This window comes from Calypte anna, chromosome Z, assembly GCF_003957555.1.
Source record: "Calypte anna isolate BGI_N300 chromosome Z, bCalAnn1_v1.p, whole genome shotgun sequence".
NCBI classification, from domain to species: Eukaryota; Metazoa; Chordata; class Aves; order Apodiformes; family Trochilidae; genus Calypte; species Calypte anna.
Window position 1 is genome coordinate 34,608,863 of NC_044274.1, and position 24,695 is coordinate 34,633,557.

The 24,695-nt window shown below is 39.8% G+C and overlaps 1 protein-coding gene across 3 annotated transcripts in view; it reads right to left on the reverse strand.

Annotated features, from left to right (window-relative positions):
- The window catches only part of NTRK2 (neurotrophic receptor tyrosine kinase 2), a 206,746-nt gene that overhangs the window by 34,057 nt on the left and 147,994 nt on the right, over window positions 1–24,695 (reverse strand). For all 3 annotated transcript variants that reach the window (XM_030466982.1, XM_030466981.1, XM_030466984.1), the window contains 3 exons: window positions 18,463–18,593; window positions 10,449–10,621; window positions 6,643–6,877 (listed from right to left, as the gene is read on the reverse strand). In XM_030466982.1, the coding sequence (XP_030322842.1) occupies window positions 6,643–6,877; window positions 10,449–10,621; window positions 18,463–18,593 (539 nt within the window). The remainder of the gene's footprint in view (window positions 1–6,642; window positions 6,878–10,448; window positions 10,622–18,462; window positions 18,594–24,695) is intronic.

A 24,695-nucleotide genomic window follows, 5' to 3' on the forward strand; every position in this document is an offset into this window, starting at 1 on the left:
TCAAACTCTGACAGTTCAATACACACACCTAAGAGGAAGCCTTGACAAGCTGCTTGACTTCTCAGTAACTCTTTCTTGTTTTCTTTAGTGCAGCCTCCTCCAAACTCCCCCACACAGGTATTTGTCTCTGTAGTGACAGCTGAGACCTGCAGGTGTTTGCTGCTATTGCCCTTTTGGAGTAGACAGACACTTGTCCCTCACTGTAAACATTTGTATTATGGTGCTTGTCTGGCTAGTTACAGCCCAAATAATGATAAACCAGCTTTTCCTTTTTTTAGCCCCTAGCTGTCATGTATTAATACTCTTTGCAAATAGGCATTTGGTACTGGAAATAGCTTAAGCAAGATCACTCCCTGGTGATTATTGTACAAGTGTTACCTTTTAGCAAATGTTTCATACAGAGAATCACCAGAAAAGTGTATTCTACAGTCAAAAGAAATACAGCCCTCTACAATATCAGGCTCAGGCATGAAGAAAGGTCTATGACTAACCAGCATGATGCTCTTTGCAATTTCACTACTTTAATACGAACTTTATTCCTCTGTCTTCACTGTTTTGGCTTTGCTAAGGAGCAGTGGAGATCAGAATCTGGACCACCTGCTGAGGACTAATATTCCCAAGTGTCAAAATAATTTCTTGAAAGGGTTTTTGACGTCTTTATGTAGAGAAAAGGTCTGAGAGCTGGGTATTTTTAAAATTGGCTTGGAATAGCTAGTTGTGTAATGATTAGCTTTTCTGGAAGTCTTCCTGGGACGCTAAGAAGTTTAATAACCTTCTCACATCTTGACTGAAAGTACATGGGAACATGTTTTAAAAAGACAACCTTTGCCAAAATAGTCATGTAACTTTAACACTAAGTAGAATTGATCAAGAAACAAATTAAGAAGCAATGCCACAAAAATGTAGGAAACTTCCCTACACAACCTTCCTGCTCCCTCAGCTGTTTACTTTTTGGTACCATGATTCTGTTTCTTTAGTTCTTTACCCACCACAAAATTAGAAAGACATGAATTTTAATTAAAAAGAAATAAAAACAGTCAAACCAGCAGTCCCCAAAGAAGCTAAAAATAAAAGAGAGACAACAGTCTTTCTCAACCAGCAGAGGTACAAAATGTGTCAGCATGAACTGTAAAGTCATTAATGAAAAAAAAAAAAGGGGGGGGGATGTTCTTCATATGGAAGATGGGAGTGGCCAAGGGCACTGTCTGACAATACAGAGACTGAATGCCAATGATCCAGGCTATGCAAGTCTAGAATGTACTGTGGAGAATGTCCTCTTTAGAGGGTAGCAAGTAACTCTGATCCGAGGGAAGACAAAAATCTCATTTGTAAAATACTGTTCACAGTTCTAGTGATGTTTGTACCAGAAAGAGATGCTGAAACAGCTGTTTCACACACTGAAAGTCATGCAAGAAGGTTACTATAAGAAGAAGGAAAATGAAGAACACTTCTTCCTGCCAGTGTGCCTACTTCAACTCTCCAAAACAGGGAGGGGACAAAGGTACTTTTTTCTAAATAAGGTTTATATGTAAAGGCTAAGAAGGGGGGACAATGATGTCATCAAGTAGGTTTACATTGGTCATGAGTTAATTGACGTTGATAATAAAAAACTGCAATTAGAAGGCTGATGTTGTGAAGCACCCTCCAGGGGAAAGTCCATGCAGCAGGACTGCATGGACAGTCCTGTCTTATCAGTCCTGACTACTTATCTGACACATCCATTTTGTTGGAAGATGCTGTGTGACAGGACAGGAGAGACCCAGGAGTTAGAAATTCAGGGTTCAGAGACACAAGACTCTTGTTACCCAATTTTGTGGCATACTTGAGAGATATTTGAGAATAAGCTTGTCAGAATCTTTCAGTCTGCTCCATATTAATTTATTTAACAGAAGACTTTCTCTGGCACTTGTGTTGGTTGCCTGCATTTTTTGTTTCTCCTCTTGCTTTATGATCTGGCTCTCTGTCAGCTTCAGGTCACACACTGTTCTGAGGCTCTAGGCAGAGTCGACAGGTCCAGATGAGCTCTGAGGGGCATCACCAAACTCCACTAATACCACAGGCTGTTGAAGCTGGCTCAGGCACTCATAGCAGTACACAGTTTACCCACTCAGAAGGTAATTCGCACCAAGACAGACTGACAAAAATTGCTGTCACATCTTGTTTTGTGTCAGGTGCGATTGACTTCCTAACATCACTCAAAAATATTTGCCAAACAGAATTTCTCTTTAGGCCCTATGGACACTGCTGATATCCTTGGTATATTGTCCTATTTTTCTCATGGTAGGCTGGAAGCTGTTGCCTTATACAGAAGGGGCCTAAATGATAATGAATGTTGAAGGTTTCCATGTGGCTTGAGGAGTTTCTAAAGTTTTTGTAGCTCCCCCTACCCTTAACACCTACTGTGTGGCTTCCTGCAAGAGTGGAAGGCCTGGGCCCAGTAACCTCTGTTGCTTCTTCCAATCCTACAGGCTATGCTCTCTTTGAGTAGCAAAGCATGGTACAAAACACACAGAAGAATTCTAAAAGAAACCAGGTCACTGGACTTTATACTGGAATACATCCTGTTGGGTTCTTCTGCTCCATCTGTACCAGAAGTGGAGGAAAGTAATTTGTCACTTAGGAACCTCTCAGTACCTTTGGGGTGAGTTGGGCCCAAAGGAAAATGGAAACCTCACTAACAGTCCCTATCTTTTGACAGATTCTTACACAGTTTGTACGAGTGAGGAAAGGAGTCCTTATTTTCTCCACTGCTACTTGCACAGTTATATAAAGGCAAGAAAGTTATACAACAGCTAAACAGAGATTACACAACTGAACTCCATAAATCTAAACCAGAAACAGAGGCTCTATCCTGCATTGGACAAATATAAATATGTGGCAGGATGAAATTCTGGTCCTAATGAAGTTAATGGCAAAGCTCTTGCTTACTCTTGAGGGATCACAGATTCATTCAAAATCCTGGCTTATGCCTGTTGGCTGACCAGGCAGCGTATCTCTAATAAGTTTTTACAACTACTGGGATGACCATACTATTTTTTTTTAAGCTTTTTGTTTATGATAAAGAAACTCAAAAAATTATTTAAGAGCAAGTACTAAGCAACCACTTGCAAACCTGAACTAGAAACCTAAGGAGGGCCTAATATACTTTCTTGCAGCACAAGAACAAATATTAGCAAAGTAGTTGTTCCCATGCTACAAGTATCAATACTTTAAGCCACTGAAAGCTGCTGCTGAGTCATACTATTCGGTACCAGTGGGAAAGATGGGAAGCCCTGATCTGTGGGTGTTGGAAGACCTAACAACAAAATACAGGCACCAGCAAAGCAAATAAAATCCCCTAATGAACCTGAGACCCAAGCTCTGCAAGTAAATAACTTTGTGAAATGATCCACTGTGCTACAAGGACTGTAATGGAACAGAGTATTGCTGAAGTATTTTGGCACACAGACCAAACTAATTATTTGGCAGTTGTTTTAGTTTTGCCTGGGGTGGACAGCAGTGCTGGGTAAGAAAAGCCACTGCAGTTTCTTCATGTCCCCAGGCTCATCTTCTCTGACTGTTGAAAACTATTGATGTTACGCTGAATGGTAGCATGTACAGCAGGGCTTCCCTCACCCACAAGACTCTCACTGGATGAAAAAAAATGGAGAAAAGAACAGAGGAGAAAAAGAAAGGCTTTTGCAATCAGGACCAGGCATCACATGGATTCCCAGCCCAAGGGTTATTTCTCAAGCCTTCTTCCCTGAAGCATCTCTTAACAACTGAGATGATTCAATGCAGAATATCATTAACAATCTAACAGTGAACAAGGACTGGGGATCATCCTTATGTTACAAAAGCAACTTATAAATAACTGTCCTGGGCAAATCCAACTTCCTGACAGGATGGAAGGATCCCAAAGAACTAATTCCAGTGCATTGCTAAACACAAAATGCTAAACCATATCTTGCAGAGATTTTTGCAGCTGTGTATATCTTTCCAACAAGCATCAGATAAAGGTGTCAAGGATGTAGAAGAACTGTTTCTACATGTGTGATGAAGCCTAAGTAGTTAAAAAGACTTAGCCTGATATAAACAATTAGATATGGTAGGTCAGTGCCACCCTAGTGTCATCTCTGAGAATTTTATTACTTAAGCCTGCCATGGACAGGCAGCCATCTGGAAAGTCATCACATGACCAGATTCTCAGCAGCTCATACCTGGCCCAAGCAGGCCAGACTAAAATCTCACTGGCTCAACTTTTAACTTCCAAGTTTCACCGCTGAAATATGGTAATGGAAGGCTGTGGTTCTGTCCCTCCTCTGCACCATCAAGAAACCAGATGGAACATGAGGGGGAAGAAAAATGGTCCTTAGTTCTCCGCAGAACAAGCAGCAACCCAACTTTGTTTCATACCCACTCATTATACTGCAGGCTTACACCATCAATTTGTATGGAGCCATGCTACTTTGTATCATCATTCATACCCCCAGACACTTGTCTACCTCCTTCTCCCTTAATTCACAGGTGTGTCTTTTACAAAGACATGTCTACACTCACCTTTCCTGCCTCATTTGCTCTTCACATCCACATTCACGATTGCACCCTTTTCACACTAGCCCCTCTTTCTTCCCTCTTGTTACACCCTGGAAGCTACAGATCCTCCCTTGACCTCAAAAAAAGTGATGAAGAGGCAGAGAAGAAAGAAAGGAGTAATTCTTCAAAGAAGGCAGTGAGAAATACAGTGTACCCCTTGAATCAGGTCCTTTGAGATACACCCAAGGACTATCCAGGTTACACAGAGTTTCCTCTGGTGAATTATGGCTTCACCAGGTCATGGGTCTTCCTCCAAAGTTGTGATTCACTGGTTACAAGCTTTGCTGAGTGCCCATGTGTAAGACTTAAGGATTAAAGCCAGAGATAAGAGTGGGCAAGATGATGCCAGGGTCAATAAACTACCACATGCCTGTGCCAGGCCTCAGACATGCCCAGGAAGCCTACATGATTAGTTAGATTCCATTCTTTTTTGCAGGTAGTTTTTCTATATCGTGAAATTATCCTTTCTTTTCCAAAAATAAGTAGAGCTCTTATTGCTCAAAAATGCTACCTCTGACTGTCAAGGTCTTTGCAAACACTGTTAGGCACAGACATTCATTCTTCAGTGTAACGACGAAGATGGTAAACAAATTCAGTGTCACCGAAGCACAGAACAGAGACACACCTGCAGTCCCAAAAATACTGCTTATACTTCAGATGCAAAACCAAAAAAACCTGGCCTTTGCTCTTCACTGATGTCCTTGCAAGCACCAATAAAGGCAGCCATTACCATCCTGTATATTTCTCCAAGTTTTGAAGTACAGTCAAGCTTGCTTTACATTGACCAAATCACTTGAAGTGAGTTTCCAAAATAACATTTAAGAGGAACCAGGTTCATATATTTACTAAACACTAGGTTTGCCTTTTGAAAGAAAAAAAAAAAAAAAAAGAACAGAAGAGACTGTTACTTCTCAGCTTTTAAGTGAAGTAACACTCTACGGTAATTCTTGTGTGTAACTTCATTCGCATTGTCCAGCCTCATCTGACAAAGACAATTCCTTTCTGGGCATCCATTAACACTGATGCTAAGGTGATGCTCTCCATTACGGACACAGCAGCACAAACTGAGAGGCTAAGAGAGAGGCCAATATCTACAAGAAATTCACTGGAAACAAGTCATGTGAGGGGCAGATACAGAAAATGTGTTTAATGGCTTAGCTAACAGAATAAACTCTAGGTTTTATAAACTAACAGGTAGGTCACAGTCTTCCTGCCCCAAGCAAAAAACGCATGGTAGATTCAGTTCTAATAATGAAAATACAAATGTGGTAGCAATCAGCAACTGCTGTCAACCACATGACTTGCCATATAGTACAAAGGCAATGTAAGCAACTGCAATTAATGTACAAAGGCCTGCTTATCCCAGAGATCCTAGAAACCCTTTGGAGCCTTTGGAGTTCATTTCACAGCAACCAAGTCAAGGACAAGAGCCTGAGCCATAACAAACAAGTGCCATTAATGGGCTACTCCTACCCACCACAAAACAACCCTTTGACCATAAGCAGTAGGAGTAAAGACCAAACTTAATGCAGGGAAGCCTTATTGACAGCTTTTTAGGTGCTGAGAATATAACCATTTCTCACCTAGTCTCTTCCCAAGTGAAATAACTGGTCCAGTGCTGCTGTCCAGTACATACACCCACTCTACGAAACTTAAACAATACACAGTTTCCAATATTTACTATTTCCATTTGTCTTAGCAACACATAAGAATATATTTTATAACTTTAAACTGCTGGATCAAATTATATTACCCACTTCTCCTTTTTATCTTCTACTGCTTCTTCTTCATTAAAGCCAAGGAAACATACAAAATTTCTGTCCAGAGAAATTCTATGATTATTAGAATATAACACTAACATATATAAAAAAGATGTGCCAGTCTTAGTTGGAGGCACATTCTCCAATTTTGCAAAAACATTGTAACTCAAAACTGTGCTTTCCATACTCCTGCCTCTAAATTACCTGACAGATAGGGTATTGAATGTAAAAGCAGAATCAGCCACATCAATATAGTAAGATGGCTGAACAAAATGTAGGTTATTACCAAATACAGCAGTTCACTTACCCTATAGTAATCTGTGCTGTACACATCTCTAGACATCCCAAAATCCCCAATCTTCACCAGTAGGTTCTCACCAACCAGGCAATTCCGTGTAGCAAGGTCCCGATGAACGAAGTGCTGTGATGCCAGATAAACCATACCAGATGCAATCTGCTGGGCAATGTGGAGCATTTGGGATTGGGTCAGATCAGCAGGACGGTTGCCCTCTGCCATCAGTACTGCATCTGGCCCGTGTGCCCTGCACCGAAATACAAGTGGATTAAGTGATAGGACATTTGTAAGCCAGAGAGGTGAAATGCATTAGTGAGCCTAAAATCACAAAACTGACTCACTCAAATATAACAAACAGGGTCATAGATTTTTTGGTGATTTATGGGAAAATTTGTATCTTGGCTTTTTTTTCATTTACTGTTTTCCCTCACTGTGTGAACGATAGGTGGTGTGAAGAACATTACACAACAGGTGATATATTACTTATAGAAAAAAGGCACATGTGTTCATAATAATATCCCTCTGTCTGAAACCACCACCCTTCTCCTGTTCTATTCTAGTAATCTTTTCTGGAGAAAGGCTGGCAAATGTAGCTATTTGATAACTGTAAGAGTAAAAGGCCATAGAAAGTGTCATGCATAACATCACTTCCTATGACCAGTATTCCTTGTTTTCGACAGAGAGGCAGGCAGCTGTCTTTTCTTAAAGAAGAAAGAGCTAACCTCCTTCTGAGATGCTATCTGAGAAACAACGGCAGCAGCTTCAGATTTACACCTCTAATTTCCTACCCAAATGCACAGCAGGGAACCATTCTTGCTTATTTCATCACCAAAGCTGAGTCCTGCTTGAGGTACAAATTCTTGATAATACAAAAAAAACAGAAAAACCACACTATCTGGAACAACTAAACAACCTCAGCTTTCAAGGTCTAGCAAGTCCCTAAGATGCAATAATCAACTGATTGATGAGAAACCTGTATACACTCCAGCAGGAGGAGAGACATATTTGGAAAGCCCAGTAAAGTAGTTCAAGCACATCTTATTAACTATGTTAGATCTGGTATACATGTGTAACATCCTAGTATCTTGAAGATACAAACATCCCCATACAAACAATTTTACAGTAAGCATCACTAACTAATCCTTATTCAATGAATGAGACCACCTGGTAATCATTCCTTATTTGATATATATTCTGAACAACCCTTTCCATCCATTCCATTACTCTGGGTTTTCAGGAGTCTTTATAAGCCTTTTCCTGCAGACTAGGCTTTCCACAAGACCACCTCTCATGTTCCCTCCTCATGTTTTTTTTCCCCTTTTTTTTTTTTTTTTTTTTTTTTTTTTTTTTTTTTTTAATATTTCAAAACTAGTCCTACCTTCCTACAAAGAGGAGTTTCAAAGAACCAGTTTTGTAATCAATAGAGGTGAGGCCTTAATTTTTCCCTAGGTGAAGGGCACATGAGTTTAGAGAAGAGTTGCAAATTGATAAAAATCTGTGAGATCAAGTCTGACACTCTGTATTAGAAATACAATATTAAAATTGCCCCAAGGGAAGAACTTCATGAGTAAAGTGACAGATGTGAGAAAAAAATGAAGGAGGGTGTGTAGCATTTCTGAGACTGTATTTGGTACCAGGCAAAGAAGCTTGCTGCCACAGGGTACAATCAGGTAGCAATTCAACTGGTTTGGGTTTTGGGAGAATAAAGGGGAGGATATGAAATCTCCCACCGAGTCTCACAAGCAAATTCCTATTTAAAAGCATTTTATCTTTTCATTGCATGGACTGTTTTAATGTCTGCTTTCAAACAAGAAGCTCTAAGTTACTCAGTTAGAGAACTCTTCATCTTTTGCTAGCTTCTTTGATGACATGGTTGGTAGGCACTGAAACATTTAGATTATTCTTAACACTCCATCCACCTTTCTTGTCCCCTTGGTGCAGGCTCTAAGTTAGGTGCTCCTCAGTGTCTACAACAGCCAGGGACACTGAAAGAGATTTCTTCGGATCCACATCAGCCTCCACAAGACAGAACATGCACAGGGTCAGCATGACTTTGAGCCTTTAGTGCTAGATGTTAAACAGCTTTTGTCTGTATGTACCCAGCACGGCTCATTTGGGTTAAATTTCACGTTCATTTTTCCGCAACAGCCTTTGGTGGCGCTGCAGGGCAAGAAATACAGGTTGAGTACAGCCTGCTTACAGATACCCTCTGCCCCGCAGCACAATCTGCAGCAAATGTGAGAGGAATGACAAACCGAAGCTCAGGTTTAACGGCTTGCCCCAGCATAATCATTTCATATTATAAAGTCAAGGACTGAGAAATAATTTTTAAAAACCAAAGACCTAAAGTAGGAAATATATTGTCTGATAAACTACCTTTTCTGCACAGTAATTCAATATCAGATTTAGGAGGTGGGGAAAAGTGAAAAAGAATCTTGCGGAATAAGAAATTATCCCTTAACAGATGCAAATCTGGCTTCTTCATAAATTCAGTGTTCTGATAAAGTACTGAAATGGCATCTTAGGAAAATGCAGTTCTCTCTTGATCAGTGGCAGAAGTCCAAGCAGGCAACACAAATGCCCCAACATGGCTCTAACAATATCCTTAAATCCTCTGCCAGAGACACAATCACACTGGAAAAACTACTGGTGTTTGCTCTGCATCCCCAGTTCAGACCCTGGTTTTGCTACTAAACCTGGCAGCCCTGCCCATTAGGGAGGATGCTAGTTGATGTAATTTGCTTTTGCAGTGTGGTTATTTGTTCAATAGAGATTAAAAAGACAGCAAAATAATTTCACACGGAATATTAAAAAATGCATAAATGGCAGTGCTAGCAGTCACTAGCCAGCTCATTTGGACAGAATATCTGAACCCATTTAAAGGGGCTTAAGTTATGATTGTTTTACAGCTTTGTCACACATATCTTTCCTAATGGTGGTACTCCTAGTTATCTTCTGCAGGTGACATATCAGTACATTGAAATGCCTTTGTGATATTCTTTGATGAAAACCACAGAGAAGACCTTGAAAGAACAGTCCCAAATATAAATGGCATTTTTACGTCAGAGTGGAAACTGTCTCCTAACTGCTTTTTTTAATGTCAACCAGTGCAAGCTAGTGGAAATGTCACATATACAAGGCCACTGTTCTTAACTTCCTGGTTTATGAGTTACTTATTACTGCGAACCTTAGGTATCATCTATTTATTTATGACTCCTTTACTGACAAATTTCAATTTTGAATGCACATTTCCTGATCATCTTTATGAAATAAAGACCTAATCAAGACCCCAAGATGTAGCGTTTTTCCATTGCACTAAAGTCTCCATGGCTTGCAGTTTTCTTGCTTCAAATTAATGGCAGTCTTTCCAAAATACTGAGAGGAGGGGAGAGAAAAGGGGTTAGATTTCAAAAGTTCTTAGACGCCTACAGATAGCTAGAGGTGTTGAGTGGGATCTTTCCAAGTGCTACCAGAATGCCTGCAAGAAAATGATTCCTACTGTAAGATTTATAACCAAACATTCCAGAATTCACTGAAATATATTGAAAACAGCCTTCTGTTCCTACTGCTTTGGTGCAATAGGAACCAAGCATGAGCAATAGGATAAACAAGCATACTTGACCTAATGGTACTTCCAAATAGGCAATGAAACAACGAGTCCTAGATCCCAGTGCAGAAGACAAGAGATGCACAGATATTGCACTCCCAGGTGTGGACGCTTTCCAACAGTAGCAGTTAACTTGACACAACGTACCAGTAATACCTACCTTCTCTGCCCACTTCTGGCTCTCCAGCACAGTATCTGTTCATGGATTTACCTGAGGAATTTGTTAAGATCTCCGTGCTTCATATACTCAAAGACCATGATGAGCGGATCACCCTCAACACAGACACCATAGAACTTGACGATGTGCTCGTGTTGCAGGTTTGTTAGCAGCTCTGCCTCGCGGTGGAAGTCCTTGCGAGCATTGTCACTGGCATCCTTCAGTGTCTGGTGGAAACACGAAAGCATAAAGAAGGGGAGAAGTTCAAAGAAGGTAGTGAACATGTGGGAGGGCACTGTAGTTGTATGATTAGGACCCTTTATTGCATAAAGAACGGAGGAAGTCCTGTCTTAATAACTCTGACAAATGCAGACGTGGTGTTTAAGTGCAATTAAATAATGGCAGTGCAATTTTCATTCTCCTGGCACATGTCATTGTAAGAGGATGTAGGAATACTCATGATCTTACTGTGCTAAATGTCCTCCAAACACAGAATGAACATATTTATTTTATTAAAAGAATTACTAGTATACAGCTAGTAGTTCATACTCTTAGCATTTAACTCAGGCAAACCCTAGTATCCTGTTGGTATTTACCTCTTCTTGTAAGTTTTTGAAAATAAAACTCTGCTTGCTTAAAATATTCAGGGGGACTGTAGATGCATTCCTTACATATTACTAATGTTGTTGGTGGTGATGTTGGTGCCTCTGGTGTGCTATACATTAGATAGATTTATGCAAGGGTATGCCCTTGGACCAGAACTTACAAGCTGAGATTTCATCGAGAAACTCCTCTGAAATTCAGTAAAACTGCTTTACATGCATCAGATTAAGCAAACATATAAAGTAACTGGATCAATCCTAATTTATAGTCAGAGAGGAAGATGATAGAGATCAGAATTCTATTTAGGGTGTTAATTCTTCTCACCCCCTTTTATTTATACAGCTGTGTTGGGTCTGTGTATCACGGCTTTGTTACATGGGAGGGCACAGAGGTGGCTCTAATGAGAAGCTGCTGGAAGCTCCCCTGGCTCCAAAGCCAGATCTACCACTGGCCAAGGCCACAACCATCAGTGGCAGTGGTACTACCTCTGTGATAACAAGTTTAAGAAGGGCAAAAAAAAACCTGCTAAAAGTCCTGCAGGGCAGAGGAGAGATGAAAGTGACACCTGAGCACAGATACCCAGATGAATGAGGAAGGGGGAGGAGATTCTTGAGCAGAGGTTTCTCCAGCCTGTGGTGGGATGGTAGCTGCCTCCTGCAGCCCATGGAGAAGCACAGTTGAGCAGATGTGGACCTGCAGCTGTGGAGGACCCTACACCAGTGGAGGTGGCTGGAGCTGAAGAAGGCTATGACTGTAGGAAGCCCATTCTGGAGCAGCCTATTCCTGGAGGACTGCACCTCTTGTAACTCCCCACTGTAGTAGTTTGTGAAGGATTGTCTCCTGTGGGAGAGACCCCACGCTAGAACAGGGGAAGAGTGTGAGGACTCCTCTCCCTGATGAGAAGAGAGTGGTAGAGATGTGTGGTGAACTGACAGTAAACCCCATTTGAGCCCAAGAAGAAAGGAGAGGTAAGGTATCTATTTTTTAAGAATTGGGTTTGTTTTATCTTTGTCTTGCTCTGATTTTTCCCCACGTCTAGTTTCTTTTGGCTGAGACCAAAACCAGTAAGCCCTCCCTGTCCTTTACTCAATCCATGAGCTTTTCATTGTATTTTCTCCTCTCCATCCCACAGTGAAGATAAAGTGAGCAAGTGGCTGTATGGTTCTTTGTTGCAGGCTAGGCCTAAACCAAAACAACTCTAAACTCTTGTGTATTTTCATTTTGAAAGTATTATATTAACACTGGATCAAATAGGAGGCTTAAATGTTATATAATTCAATGATGCCAATTTAGCTGCCATACTAGGCAATTTTGAATCTCTTTTTAAGAACTACATTTCCTGAGCAAGGCAAAAAAAAGCACCAGCCCCCCCACCAAATTTTGACACCAATTAAACAAGAAATAATTGTAATTGACAATAAATCACTACTAGGCTCTGACTTCAAAATGCGCAGTTTTTGCACTACAGTGACTCAAACACTATTTTTAAAACAGCGAGAAAAAGACAGCAGGTTACCAATGTTAAAAAATAATTATTCATAGACACTGATGTCTGGGGTCTGTACCTCTGGATTTTAACTACACCTAGATTTAATATACAGGAAGATGAAAAACAGAAGTAGTGGCATTGTTTTAACTACAGATACTATTTCCTGGCCACCAACCCCAGTTCCGCATTTGCTATCCCAAATTCATCTACAGAGCATGGAAACCCATCCAAAGATACACAGAAAAGTCAATCATTGTGTAATCCAATCAATGCTAATCAATGTGTAATCATTCTGCCAGCAAAACGCTTTTTTAGCTGCAATAGTCCTGGTTTGTTCAAGGTTTTTCTTTAACAGAGACAATTCTGTCCACTTTTCCATTATTATATCTATGAAGGTCTAAAGGAAGTACTAAAAGATGATTACTGGAGAAAACACTTGCTGTAATCATAAAACTGCAATCACATCTTGAAAAATTAACAGCGACCATAGTAAGGTCCAGGGACAAGGAGGGACAAGAAGCAAAGCAGACTAGATGGCCATCTAACAAGTTCAGAGGCTTTTCCCTGTGGATTTCAAGTTCTATGAATTCTAGAGGCAATAGAAATCACTCATGCCACAGATACCCCTTCTCTGAGGTACCAGCTTATGAATCTCATGTGTCCTTTTCTTCCACAGGTTTTACAAATAATGGTGCAACAAGAACATTGCATCATTTAAGCTTCACAAGCTATGATATATTAGTATACACAGCTGTATCATCTAAGCTGGATATCAAATTGGCTTCCCACTGTGGTCCTCACATAATCACATCTGAACCACGCAAGCACTGAAATCAAAATATCTGCCAACACTTCCTGGCTCTGAAATGATACTTTAGCATGATATAGGCACCAACCCCCAGTCCAGTCTATGTGTGCTGAATAATGAAATCACTGGGAACAATTCTACTGTCACTTGACTTTCCTCTGGTGTATTCTATACACCATCTATAAAGCAAATGGACTTAAATTCTTCTCAACACAGAATTAGAAAAAAAAATCACATTTAAACACTTTTTAAAAATACCAATGTGGAAAAAAATTGGTGAGAAGCATAGACTGTTACTCTTTCAAGTAGGTTCTTTCCCTGGAAAGACAATAAAAATGCTGACAGCTTGGCTCTGTGAAGATGGCATATTGCATATTTCGGAACATGCATTTTATCTCACAGAAACAGCAAAATTATCATATGCCAAAGTAGTTGCCATGGCAATTACATGTTTTCTGTCAAACAGCAAAATTCAGGAAGGTCTAAAACCAAGGTAAAATTCAGGCTTCTACTACCAAGGGGCTATTTGAGTTTCAGTCACCCACCACTGCAAAATCCCACTTTCATTATTTCATGCAGTGCACAAAAGATACACAATGCATGAGAGATAGGTGACATAGTCAGGCAAGGAGGAGACTGGAAACTGAAAGAAGTAGTAAGTACATAGAATTTACATAGAAATTACATTGACTAATGAATTTAGTTTGTTCCCAGTGTAAGAGAAAAAACAAAACCAAAATAAAACTTTAAGGGAAAAAAAAAACAAAAGCAAGAAAAAAAGAATAAGAAAGAAAAAAGGAAAAATGAAAAAAGAGAAAAGAAAAAAGGAAGCAAGAAAAAAGAAAAAGGAAAAAAGAGAAAGGAAAAAAGAAAAAGGAGAAAGGGAAAAGGGAAAAGAAAAAAGGAAAAAGGAAAGAGGAAAAAGGAAAAGGAAAAAGGGAAAGGAAAAAGGGAAAAGGGAAAAGGGAAAAAGGAAAAGGGAAAAGGGAAAAGGAAAAAGGAAAAAGGAGGAAAGGGAAAAGGGAAAAGGAGGAAAGGGAAAAAGGGAAAAGGGAAAAAAACAAAAAGAAAAAGAAAAAGGAAAAAAGGAAAAATGAAAAGGAAAAAGGAAAAAGGAAAAATAAAGAAAAAGGAGAGAGAGAAAAGGAAAAAGGAAAAAGAAAAAAAAGAAAAAAGAAAAGAAAGAAGGAAAAAGAAAAATTAAAAAGAAAGGAGGAAATAGGAAAAAGGAAAAAAAAAAAAGAAAAAAGGAAAAAGAGAAAAGAAAAAAAGGGGAAAAAGACATAATCACTTCTGTCATTACTGACAAGGACACCAAACCTCTGCATACAAAGCACCCTCACCAGCTCATAAGATTTTTTTCCGAATAGGAACTGAGATATACCTACATATACTTCCCAACCACTCAGGCCAGCATCTAAGGAGAAGGGACACATTCCCTTGAGCAACAGAGACATCCCCCAATTGTTACAGGAGCTCCACATCTGCTGAATTCATCCTTGTGACAGCTGGACTTCCACCTCATGCTTATTCTCCCCAGAGTCCTTGCCCAGGTATCTGCATACCTGATCTGTGCTCCAAAGCAATTGCAAACTGCAGCTCTTTATCCACCACAGAGCTGAGCTCATGGGCAAATCAGAGTAAGAGCAGTGCGGGGGTGTATGGCTCTCAGCAGTGTGCCTTGGTAATGATACTCTTGTGACAGCTGCCCTTCATACTGTTTCAGCCTTCCCCTGTGAAATACTTACTATTGCTCCACATCACCATACAAAAGCTGAGTGGTATATTTTCTCAAGAAATGAAGGGGTGTATTTCACCCTTCTCTGAACTGAAGCACCAGAGAATGGGAAAGCTTTGGTTTGCCTCTGCAGGTGCCTTGGAATTGTTCTTCACCTCATGCACTTAGAAGTCTGCTAGCTGAGCACAGCCCTAGGGCAGAACAGGTTCTGCAGCCTCCCAGGGGAGCCACATGCAACTGCTAACCTGTGCCCTGACAGTCATCCTCACCTCCAACTCCAGCCAGATTAAACTAACGTAAGATTAAACCTGAGACCTATGAGGACACAGTACTGATCCAGGCCTGAACAAGCACTGTGGCATGGCAAAATGATCTGCAAGGAGAATACAACTTTTCCTTCCTTCACCCGCTGTTCTCCAAAAGTGCCTACAGCAAATGGTATGTTGATCTGATGTAAAAATTTACCCAGGTGGAAGGGTAGTACAATGTCTATGCAAAAAGCTGAACCTGTGCTTAAGCTCTCTGCTTACAGGGTTTTTACCCAAAGAATGCATTTCTGAACACACAGTGCTCTCCAAAAAAAACCTGGTGGTTGAAACAAATTTAAACAGAATGTCTTTTTCCTCTTCCAAGGAGCAAAACCTCAAACATTTTGGGTTGTTTATGCCAGGTATGATTTTATATATTCCCATGGTTTTCTGGGCTTCTTAGCTTCTAAATAAGTAGCTGCAGCAACATCAGTACTAAGGATACAAGCTGGTAGAGGAGGAGATAGATGCATGTTCAGTCAGGCAGGGATGCTCAGGGCCAGGTGTGAACCACACAGTAGCCCAGCATCCAGCAAACACAGGCAGCTGTTGAGATCCATCCACCATCCATCCTGATCCACCCTATGCAGGTGAGACCATGTCTCCACACTGCTGAAAACCCCCTGGCACCATCCTACACCTCACCAAGTACATACTCCCACTGGGCTCACTGTATCTATTACACAGAGACAGGTGTAAGTTTTGTAGTTTTGCTCAGGGAGTTGAAGGTCTCCAAACTTCTTGCTGTTTTCCAGGATGAGCTGACCCTACACTGCTGGCATCCAGGTCTGCTATTCTAAGACTGAAAAAAAGTCACACGTTTTCACTGCATAACTCTGTGCCTACCAGCAGGTCCCAAACATAGTCCTCTGGATAGCTCCCTGCACACTGATGTGGTTCCACCCCTTGACCTCCACTGTGACTGAAGAACACCTGTGAGCTATGGTTGGGACCATGCTGAAAGAAAGAAACACCAGGCAATGAACCCCTCAGTTATAAGGAGATCAATCTAATGCCACAGTTCACAAAAAAATCACTCCCTGACAGTAGCCAGAGTCACAGTTTCAAGATGCAATGCAAGAAACATAAAATGGGCATTACCTCTGGGATAAATAATAAAAAAAAGACAACAGGTTACCAATGTTAAAAAATAATTATTCACAGACACTGATATCTGGGCTCTGTACCTCGGGATTTTAACTACACCTAGATTGGGAACATAGGAAGATGAAACACGAAAGTAGTGGCATTGTTTTAGCTAAAGATGCTCTTTTCTGGCTGCCTACCCAAATTCTACATTTGCTATCCCAAATTCATCTACAGAGCATGGAAACAACCACACCCATCCGAAGATACACAGAGCAAATTGATACTGTGTAATCATTCTGCCAGCAAACAATTTTTTACCCAGAGGTAATTCTTCCCACAGCTGTCCTTACTAAGGACACTAAAAAGAATGGATTTGGTTAAAAAAGAAAAAATAAATAAAAGTAAGCACAAAAGTCTCCCTTTAGAAGGTTAAATGCCCTTACTTGTTAGAAAGAGCTACAGAGAGTGAGGAAGGACCAGCCTAGCATTCAACTGCAGAAGTGCTGGGCTCCATTTGGTCAGGGCTTTCAAAGGAAGCAAGTGAATGGAAGGACTTTCATTCTGCTATCAAGCAATTCCCTGAAGTGATAAAGGAAAGGCAATTTCCACTCCAGTCTGACCAAAATATAATAGAAAATTCATTCAGATCTAGTTCTGTAATCTCCTATATCTTGCTTTCTCCTCTCTACAACATATACTTTCCAGGCTTAATTTTTTTCTCACCAGGCAATGACTAACAGCTCCCAAGTATCAAAAAGCTTGTAACCTTGGCAAATAATAATAATTTTTAAGTGTTATTTTTGACGGAGCAAGAAAGCACTCTAAAAATCCATCCATCTTTCATGTTCTCGTGCAATCAGATCCAAAAATCTGGTTCTTGTTTCCAAACCCATAGGGATGGTCTACTCAATTTCTTTTGCTGCATGGCTTGAGGAAAATGTACATGTAGTTGCCTAATTGTGACTAGTCAGATAAAATTATTTTCTAATTTGGGAACAGCCCAAATTCTAAATGTGTATTCCCCCTGCACTTAATGAGATACTTCAAATGGTGAACATCTTGCTCAGCTTTTCGCAGAACACAGATGGAGATGAGAGATTGTTGCCAGGGAGACTTTGCAAACTCTTAGAGTGTAGTTTCGCTGACAGTGTCTTCTACTGTACATCCATAGCTGATGTCAAGAACCAGCCTCAGCCCCATCCAGTTTGAGGGATTAAAAAGCTTGATATGGTGGAAATCTTCTTACTTCTTGGTAGGTTTACATCATTCCCAACCATGTAGCCTATGCTCTTTCAAAGAACTGAGGTTTTTTTTGGTTTTTTGTTGGTTTTTTTCCTTTATCTTTGTTTTTTTTTTTTTTCTTCTTTCCCTTCAGAAATGTGAGAACTATTCTGTATATTTGAATCTTCAATGTCAGGGCTGTTTTCATGCAGTTTCCTCCTCCTCTGGACTGTATTTTGGGAAAGTTGACTAGAACTGTACAACCACTCCTCCAGGTCTGACATATCATGACTTCTGGATTTCCACACAGTGGTGTTTAAAGGCACTATATTCACAAGTTTGCTATACCATTCCTGGCAGTCATATAAATGACAATTATCTACAGATAATTTCTGTGGCTGATGAAAAGAATGGCACAATCCTCAAAAAGAAAGGCCTTCTTTGACTAGCAATTGTATACATAGCCTATTCACTGAGGTAGTAATAGATTTTTTTTTAGACATGCATATATGTCACATATATTTTTAATGACCTAGAGATTATTTTTCACTAATTATATTTTAGATAGATCATAAAATATTTTGACTCTTTGTGACACAACTCTGTTTCCCCCCTGAAACTAAGCTCTTATTTTATAATTCACAGGAAGATCAAATATCACATTCTCTTAATACTCCATTAGCCTTGTGAACCTTTCCACATATATCAGAGCAGTTACACTGGGCTACAGAATAGGCAAACATGGCCATTTACAAATAAAATAGCATTAGTTGTAACCATGCATTAATAATGGAAACCCTAGAATCTTTTACCTTCACTGCCACCAAGATCTTGTCCTGCTCAGGACTGAGGTTATAGCATTCCGCCAGAAAGACTTTCCCAAAGGCTCCTTCTCCCAGTTCTCTTTTGAGAACAATATTGTGGCGCTTGATGTGCTGCACAACTGTGAAGAGAAGACAAAACAGAGGTCAGCAGTGAGCTTTAAGGCCAGGACTGGATGGGGTCCATGCTTACAGCCACACAAAGACTGGGCTGCCTTTATAATGGGGAACATGTTGTGGAAGGAATCAAAGTGCCCTTGTGTCATGCATTAGTCTTTGTCCAAAAAGATCGAGTTAATATAATTATATCTGGAGAGTAGCAGATCTGCTGGATAAGAAGACATGGAATTAAAAGTCAGCTGAGGAAAGGCCATTTATCATTGTGTTAGGATGAATGCTACAGAACATACATAACAGCCAGTGCTACTTTTTTTAAACCACTAAGTCAAAGAATCAGAAAACAAATCAAAACTTTCTCATACCACTTCTATTTTGGTACCTCTAACAGCAGCTCTCTTACAGGTCAACTCTCTGACCCAAAGCCAAAAAGTCTTAAAATTAAACTATTCCGAGAAAACAAAATGTACCCTCTTTCAATAAATCCAACTTACTCTCTGTTCACTACCTGTTCAACTACTTTCCATCTCTATCCTATACTACAAGTACAGTAAGATAGAAATTTCATCCTCATAAGCATGGTTTACAGTATTGCCCTTAAGTAAAAGAAATAAAAGAGGGACAAACATTTCAGACAGCATAGTGGATAGAGCTTTAGTTGAATTGCTGCCTAGAATCAGTTGATTCAGACATTAAAGTCCTTGAGCATTTTTTTTCCAACTCATTTTACACTTTTCTTTCAGCACACACTTCCATTAAAATATTTAATATTTAAAAAACATACCAAATTTTGCAGAATACATTAGCTATTTGCAGTGTTTGACCTAAATAAAGCAGCTGTAAGGGCAGTTTATCTGGTCAACACAGTTGACAGCTTGTGTCACTGAAATTGTACAAAACAGTCAGCATCTACTAATGAAATTAAGCTCAGTGCATTTAGTTGATTTTGCAAACACTAAAATTAAACTCTGACTAGTAAAAGTCTATTTGCAACTTATACCTTAAACACAGCAAAGTAAATCAGGCCAGCTTCTGCAAAGACATGAATCTCACCTTGTCTGCTTAAATGCAATGACCAGGACTGAACCCTGTCAGTAACTTAGCATATATTCAGATGCAGACCAATCCTTGCCTCCATGCTCAGCCACACGTCTATTCCAAACTGGATGAAAACTTACACAGAAACCATCTTGCCTTCCATTACTAAAAGATGGAAAATTTGAGTGGTCCTGGTAATAGCAGTGGGAAAAAATGGCAGAGCCATCAGTATTTGGAGAAAGGGCCCACAGTCTACACAAAAATACAGACACAAAATACATGTGTCACACATTCTGATCCTGTGGTGATGTAGCCTGAGTGTACGGCTATAAATGAATTTTGTCTCCATCCATGTTTGCATGCAGGGGTGAGCGTGGTGCTGGAGCAAATCAGAAGAGCGAGAGATGTTGGCAGACACCAACATACTAATGCCAGGCAGTTAGTGCATTTGAGGAGAAGACCTAGCATGCCACCTGAGCATGGGAGTATGGCACACCTCCTTACCTGTGCTTTAAAATACCTTTACTAATAAATCTGTATTTCCCCCTTACTCCCTGCCAGAGCATTCAATGCTCTCTTAGGGCATCTTCTTTTTCCCTCTACTTGACCAGTAACACCAGGAGGATAGCTCTCTTCCTTTCCTAAAGAGACAAGTTCAGCTTCATGTTACCAATTTCACTATCCTAAAACATCCACAAAGCCCACAAGACAGAGAGGAGGGCTGACATCCTGTCCTACTGGTGTCAGCAGCAAAACTACAGCAGAGGCAGTTTTTCACCTGGGTCTCTCCACAGCTGCAAAAGACCTGTTGACAGACACAGTCAATTTTATGAATTCTGTGTGGTCCACTCCCCTTTTGAAACCAGCAACTATCCCAGTATTGGCCCTAGCAGTACAAAGACTTTTTCTGAAGTTCCTAGGGGATGTCACAGTTGAGTAGAAATAAATAAGAAACATATCAAATACTTCTCTTTAGTACATTTCCAGCTGCTGCTAAATGCTTGTGCATAAACCAAGCATTTGAATAAACAACCCGTCTCATAAACCAGATTGTTAAAACACATTTGCAACTTGTCATGCTCTCTCTATTTGTTACCTTTCTGAGACACACAGAGTAACTCTAAAAAATGATGGTAAATGTGATTAAGTGGGCAGAGATTCAATACAAGAACAATGCAAGTAAATCAAACCCATCTGATATGATGGAAAGCTAAGAGCTAAGGAAAACATATATTTTGCACACACAAGGACCCAGCCATGACACTGTCTTCAATGGGAGGAGATTTCAGCAGTAGATACACTGGAAAATTTAGATGAAAATCCGCTTGTCCAAGAGATTATCCTGGATTTACATTGAAGAAACAAAGCAGAATTTGGCCAAAGTAATGGCATAACTGAATTTCCAGAGAACTGGTCTCAACTTTGTGTCATATACGAAGATACACAAACATGAAAAGGTTGGCTATGTATTTTCCTTCTTTTGACTCTAAATGGTGGTTGTCTTTGAGATGTCATTTGTATTTTTAAAAGAAGAGGACTCCTGGTTTAAAAGATGCTGTCTGATTTTTGTAAAAAATTCATTATACGAAACTAAAAGCTAAGTCAAGTTGAAAGATTTAAGAGAAAAATGAAACAAAATAGAAAGAAAGATCAAGGAAACTAAACAAGGGTAAATGCTGAAAAGAGGCTGTGGTGTAAATAATAACCACACAACCATGCCCACAGAAGTAGGGGGCTCCCACAGATGAGGGAATTGGCTGGCAATGGGGAGCACAGCTACAGAAAAGGGCTCTCTCCTTGGGGTTTCAGAAACATCTCACTAACAGAGCTGAACTTTCTTCTTGGTATTTCACTCACTAATACAAGGAACATTGCACTGAAAAGGATGAATCAAAGCCCTATGTTGAAAACACTATCTGCAGGAATGGAACAACACTACCCATGTAACCTACCTTGTATGGAGAGGCTGAACAGACAGGGTCATATGATATTCTGGAGTGGGTCCCAGCAAAATGGGCAACTTGGAATGACCTGACCCTATTGAATTCACTGGGTTGGATGTGATTGATTCCAGCTACAGACAGCAGGATACTCAGTGGTGCAAATTATTAAGATATTTCTGCATGTAATTTAAAAATGAAATGCTGTGATGGACTGAAAGTGTTTTCCCCCTCATCAAAAAGAGGTCTGAATATTTTACTATCACATGTGACTATTACACTGCCTATGCTGACCTTCTACACAACACAGAGCATAGTACTGAATTAAATGACTTGTGCTTGGCAGGAGATTGCCTCCAGAAGAAGCTGTGCCAGTCTTGATTTGAAAGTCTGGGCCATTCACTTGCACTGTGCCAATAAAAATGCATGTCTATTTTTTTGTCTCTTAATTTTTAGCTTGTCTGGCTTACATCTACATCCCTTGGGTTTTAGGAGACCTTTGCTGCTAGCTTGAGCGGCCTTTTAAGGTCTGGTATTAAACATACATAATTAACTCTCTTGTTCTTCTTGATAAGTTAAATGGATTTTTCCTTCCCAGGAAAATGTTTTCTCCAGTTCTGCAGTAATTTTCATGGCTCTTCCCTGTAAAATTTTTCAATAGCCTTTTAAAAGACTGTTTTCAGATGTTTATGCCAGCAGGAAGCCACAGGAAGCTCTTCTTGTATTACTCTCCACAAGGCTGTGATAAAAACACAAAAACAGTTCCTTGTATCCCTGTATGTCCAAAGATTACACTCACCCTTTTGTGACTGGGTTTCCTAAAAAGCATGAAAACTACGTAGTTACGTGGTACATATGGGTGGATCTCATCTTTATTATGTCATCCAATTACGATATCACAAGTCCTGTAAGTTTCAGATATGTTCCCATATACCTTATGAGAACAGCAGAGAAGACAAATTTACAGAAAGGCTACAACACAGACTCACTGCTTGCTGGCCACAGCAGACAGGCTCCATTGTCCATCACTGCTTACTGAAATACAACACTAGAAGATCCTGTTGAGTTGCATGTCCATTTTTATCATCTTCTGAATCTGCTTTCTAGGATACTGTTCAAAATTTTGCTAGCTGTACACACGTGCAACAGTTCTGATAAAATGTGCCAGGACTCTGAGAAGAGAATGAGGATCTTCAAGATGTTAAATAACCAGGCAAGGTGATACTGTAAACATATTTACAGCTGCATTAAGTAAAAAGTAGCCACAGAAAAGACTCATCTTGTGATGAGACATGAGGTGCCACAGAAAGACATTTTGCAAGTTTCTCCTCCCACAATTTTTCCTGCTACTGTGAAGACTCAACTATTTCTGAGGCCTTGTAAGAAAAAAAAAACAAAACTAGAATAGATGGCTGCATGATAGTTTAGACAGTATACCAAATTTGTACAGCATTTGTCATTAAGGAGGAGTGTAATTTCAGAGAGAAACTCACCACAGGAAAATACAAAATCACTACAGACTATGGACAGGAAGTCTACCTTGAGGGCCATTGGATTCTGAAGTACCACTGAAGTACCAGCATCTCCACAGTTCTGCACACTATTGCCAGAATAGAAATTTTGGCACACTGAGATACCTACTGTCTAGTAGGACAATAAAAGCCAATAACAACCACCTTTTCCTTTTTTCCTTTTTTTAACTTGTCAGCATTCCCTGGATTCAGAAATAGACCAGTTCAGTTCTGAAAGTATATTTCTGATTATGTAATGTATTTATTCCATATGGCATACATCACTTACTATTTTCTATACATTTTTGTGTTGTTTAATTTTTACCATACAGTAGTAAGAAAGTCTCATGCAAGACCACCACCTAGCTGTAGGTGCAAACAAACAAGCAGCATGTTTTCATATATACGGTCCACACCTGAGATTCACACCTTTTTAACAGAAGGAAAATATGCCAATAGAAAATCCAGTCTTCAAGTACACCCCTCTAAATGAAAGGAGCTGGTATAGGCTAAATAAACTTGAGTATGGAGGATCCACAAAGACCTAGGTCAGAAAGACACGTGGGCCTTATGACATTAACTGCACAAATATGGCTTCTGAATCATTTTGAATTTTGTTTTGCTTTCTTGAAAAAGAATGGTTCAATTCAAGTGTTGTGAAACAGTTATGCCTGAGAGGCCATCAGTTGTTTGCCAGATCTTTCACAGGGATCAGACACCAAGTGGTCCTTCAGCAGATATTCAGTGGCCAAGTCGAATAGGCATTGGTCTTCCTAAAAGAACTGGTGATATTTATGAAAGGCAAACCAGTGTGCACTCACAGGAATGGCACAACTCCTAAGGACTTCTTAGCTGTCAGGTGTTACACCTAATGATAAATCAAATAAATCTGTGATTGCTACAACTTAACCTTTTATTGCTTTGTTTACAGCTTACATACTCACAAGATCAGTACTTTAAAGTACAGAATTTCTATTGTGTTGGCTGAGAATTAGGCTTCCCATTGCAATATAGTGCTGCAGCTCGTGGGAAGGTGCCCAGTCCTCTCTAACCTGCCTGCAGCGGCAGGGGCACCACAACTCTTGCCCACTGTAAATCCATTTTGCTATAGTTGGCATTGTCCTTCTCTGGCTGAAACTCAAGTATTTTTTGTCTTTTGGGGTTAATATTTGGTTTCTGGTAAGATGTTTTATCTTACTCTTTTGTTAGGTTATTGATTTGTTTTAGTTGGCCAAGATCCTTTCAGCTTGGCTATAGATAGGCACATTGCCATAGTTGATTAGAGCCTTAAGATTAAGTAAGAACTACTTAATAATAAATTATAATAACAATCTTATCATTGCTCTAAAGGCATGAGCTTTATGGGCTAAATTCATCCTTCAGGAGAACAAGAATAATGAAGTTGACAGTTTTACAGCATGAATTTGCCCTTACATAGGAAAACTAAGGTACAAAAGGCCCTCAGGCCTTAGTGACCTGAAAATGTTTTTTAATTTCAATTATAAATATATGTTAACTATGGTTTTGATCTTCTACATGCTAAAACAATTGGGACATATCAGAACATCTGAAAGCTAAATTTGGTGCTCTGACTTCAGGATAAATAGCAAGTTGCTCT